This window comes from Oppia nitens, unplaced genomic scaffold, assembly GCF_028296485.1.
Source record: "Oppia nitens isolate AA-2021 unplaced genomic scaffold, nextdenovo-longstitch-racon4-pilon3 scaffold39_pilon_pilon_pilon, whole genome shotgun sequence".
Taxonomy (NCBI): Eukaryota; Metazoa; Arthropoda; class Arachnida; order Sarcoptiformes; family Oppiidae; genus Oppia; species Oppia nitens.
In genome coordinates, this window is record NW_026533220.1 from 210,001 (window position 1) to 217,341 (window position 7,341).

The following is a 7,341-nucleotide window of genomic DNA, read 5'->3' on the forward strand; positions in this document are numbered from 1 at the left end:
TACATACACATATACACATATACACATTCATACATACATACATACATACATACATACATACATACATACATACATACATACATACATACATACATACATACATACATACATACATACATACATACATACATACATACATACATACATACATACATACATACATACATACATACATACATACATACATACATACATACATACACACATACATACACACACACATACATACACACATAATTACATGTACATACATATTTTATCAACTATATATAAATTTAGTTGACAAGTTTGTCATAAAGTATATTATATACTATTATATAAATTTTTTGTTTGTTATAGTAATAATAATAATAATAATAATTGTAACAAATATTGTAACAATTAATTTATATTAATTAAATTGTTAAATAAATTATTAAATATACAATTTCTAACAAATTAAAATTTATATATATTTTTTTCTCATTATAAATAATTTTTTAAAAAACCATATTTTAATATTTCATGCATTTTTAATACATTTATATATATATATATATATATATAAAGAAATAAAAATTTTAAATTAATAAAACAAAAAAATAAATATAAAATATTTAAATCATTGAAAGTGTGCAACAAAAATAAAATTAATTAATTAATTTTGATTTTAAAAATTTATATTCAATTAGCAATAAAATTAAAATAATAAAATAATTCAATAAAATGTGTTTTTATTTTATTTTTTTATTGTTGTATCTAATAAAATATTTAATCTGTATTATTATTTAAAAGTAAATTTAAACTAAGTTTATGTTATTTTATTAATTAAATTTAATTAACACATAAAATGATTATCAACTTTATATATATATATATATATATAAATATATTTCTAGCGCTTAACAATTTATATTTATTTATTTATTTGGTATTTTAGAAAAATAAAAAATAAACTAGGTTAACTTTTTCAACTATAAATAAAACATTAAAATGCATAATACATCCAAACATATATATAGATTGAAATATACAGTATATATATATATACATATAATGTATTTAAATTAAATACAAAATTTATTATTATATATTATTTATATAATATAGTTATTTATTTATATATATTTATATGATATATAAAGTTATATATTATATATATTTATACAGTACTTACCAGCAAACGGCAAACGTGGCCACAGCTATGGCTAACCTGAAAAATAATGATAAATTAAATAATTAAAAAAAATAATATAAAAAATTTAAATTTTTACAAAAAAAATAATTTTCAATAAATAAATTAATAACTATTTATTTAAGTATTTTTTATAGGAAAAAATAATTTATAATAATTATAATGATAATTGTTATTAAATGATTATGATAATAATAAAAATAATATTATTATTATTATTATTATTTAATATATATTAATATAAATTAATTGTCATTTAAAAAAATTATAGTTTTATATTTAATTGCACGCAAAATATTTGTGTGTAAAATAAAATGCCAAATGTTTTGCAATCATTATCTTAAATAATAATAATAATAATGAAAAATAAATAAAACAAAATACAATACAAAGCTTTTTATGTTTTTAACACTAAAAAAATATAAATCTATTTTCTTTTAATTTTTTATTTTTATTATTGAAATTATATTATCTATTAGTTGTTATTATAAATCATTATAAACTAAAAGCGTCGCTATTTATCTTTATATATACTRTATATATAATAAAAATATTATTATTATTATTTAGTTATATATATATATACTGTAAGAGTCTTATAGTATTAAGTTTTTTATTATATTATTTTTGTTTATAAATATAACAGATTATTGTTATTATTATTATTATTATTAATGATAATAGATTGACATATATTTTACATATGTTTTTTCACTGATAATTATAGATATAAATATTTTTTTATTAGAAAAATATTTAATATCCAAATATTATAATTATTACTATTTTTTCAAAAAATTAAATATTTAAAATAAATAAATAATATACCAAACAAAAATGTTGTATTAATAATTTTATTTTTTAATAAATACTATTAAACTAAATTCAATAAATATTTTTATTTTATTGATTACTATTACTAATTTAACACTTAATAATAAATTTTTATATTTTATTACATCAACAAAAATAATAATAATAATAAATATTTTATGGGCTTTCAAGTATAACCGCAATATATAGACCACTAATAGAAATTCAATATTCAATTATCGCATATATATATATATATATAATTATATATACTGTAAATAATATGTAGACAATAATTGTTAAAACAAAAAACAAAACATATATTAAATATATTATTATCATTATTTTGTAACAATATATAGACTAATGTATATATTGATAATACAATTTTTTTTTTCATTTTAAATGTGAAATAAAAAAATAATACTAAAATTTTTTTGTTGGTGTTATCTATTTGGTGACTAAAATCAATTATTCGCTGAAATAGTGTAAATAATAAAAACAAATAAAATCAGTATATATATATATATATATATATATACTGTATATATACGGCAAATACATTGTACAATAAATTATTGATTATTTTTTTGTGTATTAGATTTGTGTCTAATAAAAGATAATAAATAAAATAAAATAAAATTTTCAGACAAAATAATAATAATAATAAATTAGTAATATATTTACAACAAATAAAAAAATCAATTTTAAATATGATTAATATTATTATTATTATTAGAAAAATTAATTATCAGATTTTTTTTATCAATTAATCAATTATTTTTTTTAAAAAAGAGATTATAATAATTATAATAATTGCTCTAAAAATGAAAATATATTTTTTTTGCAAAAATACATACAAATAATGATAATATACTTCACATAACAATAATTAATATATTAATTAATAATAAAAATTAATTATTTTTTAAAATAAAACAGACAATCAAACAAAATTCAATAAATAAATTCAATTAAATCATATTTAAAAAAAATAATTTTTTTTAAAATAAATATTATACTAATATACTAATGAACATATAAGAGATATCAAAACAAACAAACATTCAAACCCTCCCCACATCACCCCAATCACCCCCAATAACAACCAAAAAAAATATACAAATATATTAATAAACATATATATATATATATATATATATGAGATATCAACAACAAAAAAACACATTCAAACCCAACCTACCTAACCCACACCCCAACCACCCCCACCAATAACAACAACAAAAATAATAATACTAATCAATACATACATAAATATACGCCTCCTTTTTTATACAATAAAAATTATATTAATATACTAATAAACATATGAGATATTAAAACAAACATTCAAACCCTAACCAACCCACACCCCAACCACCCCCACAAACAACAAAAAAATTATACAAATATACTAATAAACATATATATATATATATATATATATATATGAGATATCAACAACAAAAAAACATTCACACCTAACCTACCTAACCCACACCCCAACCACCCCCACCAATAACAACAACAAAATTAATAATACTACTAATCAATACATACATAAATATACGCCTCCTTTTGGCCTCCGATTGTCTACGTTTTCGTTCATCGCTTAACTTCCCAATCAGTTTACCTTGTTTAGATATTATCCAACCAATCTTAACATACATAACCATTGTTATGGACAATGGTAACAGATATTGTGTAATCACTATCTCCAGCGACAGGAACAACATCAATGACCTGAGGCTAACCGATCCGCCAAACATCTGATAGTTTGGTCGACAGCGGACCTTACTTTCCCCGTCGACCAACACATTGGTCAGTCGATTGAAACCCGCATGYGGTAGGGATAGGGTACCGGCCAGTAGCCATACGCAGCCGACAGTGGCGGCAATTTTTCCGGGTGCAAACGTATGGGTTGTCCGTTTCTGGGTTACCGTAACCAATCGATGGACGGCTATTACGGTCATCGTTATCGTAGATACATATACACACGATACCTGTACAAACGGTACGGCAATACATAGTACCTGACCGAATGGCCAGTCCAACAGTAGCAGTCGGGCCACATTAAACGGTATGTTAAACCCGGTCATAACAATGTCCGAACAGGCCAGGGATGCTATCAACATGTTGGTTGTCGTACGCATATCTTTCTGGCCGAAAGCAACCTTACAAACCAGTAGATTACCGCACAGGGAGACCATAATGATCAGGGAGTAGCATATGATGACCAACGGTGCCGATACACCTTCGGTTTGTATTGAAGATGTTTGGTTACCGCCACCGACCGGGGATGAGATATTGATAGTTAGGATTGTTTGGTCGTCGGTGTCGGTGTCGGTGCTTGACATGTGAGACCCGGCAGCACCGGTAGCCGCCAACAGTATAGTATTGCTAATGTTTGCTGCTATACGATAGGTTAGTTGGTTATCATCCTCATCATCGCTCATGTAGCTAATGTCAGTGGTTGTTATCATTGTTGTTGTTGTTAGTGGTGTTGGGTGTGTGTGTGTGTGTGTGTGTGTGTGTGTGGGCACCGGTATGTTGGTGTTGTTGCTATTGATTTTGAAGGTCACGGACACACCACACGGTTAGGTAGTTATTGGTTGTTATTATAATTATAATAATTATTATTATGTAATTCAGTATAACATATATAACGGTATAATACAGTCTATTATGTTATTATTATATAATATATTTGTTTTATWTATATATAAAACACACAAACAATGAAAATATTGATTTACTGTTTTTTGTTTAAAAATTTATATTTAAAAAAATTATTATTATTATTATTACTTTATTATTAGATCATTAAATAAAACTAATTTTATATTATTATTAGTTTTCAGTATTTTTTTTTGTTGTTGAATTAATTATTAGTAATATTTTTGAATAAAATATTTTATAATTTAAGTAATTAAATAATAATAATAATAATAATAACTGTAATTTACTTACAAATAAATTATTTTTTTTAGTGAATAATATTTGTTTGTTTTAATTTAATAAATGTGTTGTTATTATTAATATAACAAACAAACAAAAAAAGATTATAAATATTTTATTATATTTTTTTATTATTATTAAATGTCAAAAATAGTATTATTATTTTTTTGTTGTTGAATAAAAACAATAGAAAATTTCCACAAAAACTTGCCTTAAATTTATTTATTAAAATTTAGTTTTATTTAAAAGTTTATTATTATTATTATTATTATTTTATGAATATATACATTATACACTGTATATTGTTTTGCCAACAAAATTCATAGTAACAATATATATATATATATAAAATGTATATACTRTATATATATATATATACTCAACAATACTATGATAATAAATTATGTTAAAATAAATTTATATATGGGTTTCAAAAAAAAATAAAATAAAATAATAAAACACAACTAAAGTCACAAACACATTATATTTAATAACTTTAGTTTAAAATAATTTTTTTATTATTATTATTATTTAACTTTTCAATATATATATATCCAAGTTTGTTTTTATTTTTTATAATTTATTTATTTTTTTTTTTATTTTTTTTGTTTTTTTCACATTTATTTATAATATTAGTAAGTCTAGCCTCATATTTGTTTAAAGTATATTTATTATTATTATTATTATTATTATTATAACAGATATAGACTTATAGACAAATGGCTATATATTTGCTGATCTAATCATATATTTTATTCACAAATTTTTTTTATATACTGTATATACAGTATATATTTATGTATGAAATTTCAAGAATATTCTGTRTGTGTGAATAATATATTATTATTATTATTTTACAGATATATATATATATATATATATATATATATATATATATATATATATATATATATATATATATATATATATATATACATATATATATATACATATATATAGTATATATAAATTTATATAATAAATACTGACTAATAGTAAAACAAACTTTTATTTTTGTTGTTGTCGTCGCTATTATTATTATTATTATTATTATTATTATTATTATTATTATTATTATTATTATTATTATTAGTAGTAGTAGTAGTAGTAGTAGTAGTAGTAGTAGTAGTAGTAGTAGTAGTAGTAGTAGTAGTAGTAGTAGTAGTAGTAGTAGTAGTAGTAGTAGTAGTAGTAGTAGTAGTAGTAGTAATAGTATTATTGCTGAACTCTACAAAACAATTATATTTAGTAGAAATAAAAGTTAGTATTAGTTTAGTATATATATATATATATATATATAATACAGTATAATATCCCTAAGATATAGTGTCAATAACAAAAATAATAACAATATATATATATATATATCAAACAAATAAAGTAAAAAAAAAACTTTTTTTTTATTTCTCAAATTACTTACTTATTTCATATATATATATATATATTTAATATTATAAATATCTCATATTAAATATGAATATATTATCAATATATATATATATATATATAGTATATGTATATTGAATAGTACTTAAAGTATTTATTAATAATAATAATAATAATAATACTGTATATTATATTTGTGACACAATATTATGGGTCAATACTATTCAATATAGAAATATATGAATAATAATAATAATTAATATTATATTTATTATTAATATTGATTGAAAATTGTATTAATAATATACTGATATTATAATTAATATTATAATACTTTAGGTATTTTATTATTATTATTATTATTATAATAAATATATGTTATAAATAAAATAACAAATAAATTTATAAGTGTGTTATCAATGCCATTTAAATAAAGTRTATATAAATTTTATATGTATATAATATTTTTAAAAAATCAATAACAAATAAAATTATATATATATATATATATATATATATTACAGACAACAAAATATTATTATTATTATTAATATATATATATATATAAAAAAAACTTGTGATAGATATTATATTACAGTATATGAAACTATACACAAAAAAAAATTTTTTTTTGATTGATTTATAACACTATAACATAAGTATACAACAAAAACAACAAAATCCCAAAACAAAACTACATATATATATATCGTAAACACAATTATTTACTTATTTTTTTTTTTGGTGAACATATAGTTTATCTCACATTTTTTATTATTATTATTTTTAGAGAGAGAGAGAGAGAAAAAAACAATATATTAAAACTATTTATWTATATATATATTTGTTGTAAACTATCCAAACATATATATATATATATATATATATATATATATATATATATCCAAACAAAACACAATTTATAGGATCAGTGATCAGTCAGTGCCAGAAAAAATTAAAACACGACTAAACCGGAGACAACGACACCTCATATATATATATATATTATA

The 7,341-nt window shown here is 19.3% G+C and overlaps 1 protein-coding gene across 1 annotated transcript; it reads right to left on the reverse strand.

Moving 5' to 3' along the window:
* Positions 1-1,152: 1,152 nt before the first annotated feature.
* On the reverse strand, positions 1,153-4,490 carry LOC128957235 (G-protein coupled receptor 83-like). The gene is made up of 2 exons (XM_054302969.1): positions 3,548-4,490; positions 1,153-1,192 (listed from the first exon to the last, which is right to left on the reverse strand). The coding sequence occupies exons 1-2, from the start codon at positions 4,468-4,470 to the stop codon at positions 1,153-1,155; spliced, it is 963 nt and encodes a 320-aa protein (XP_054158944.1). The 5' UTR covers positions 4,471-4,490.
* Between the last annotated feature and the right edge of the window lie 2,851 nt (positions 4,491-7,341).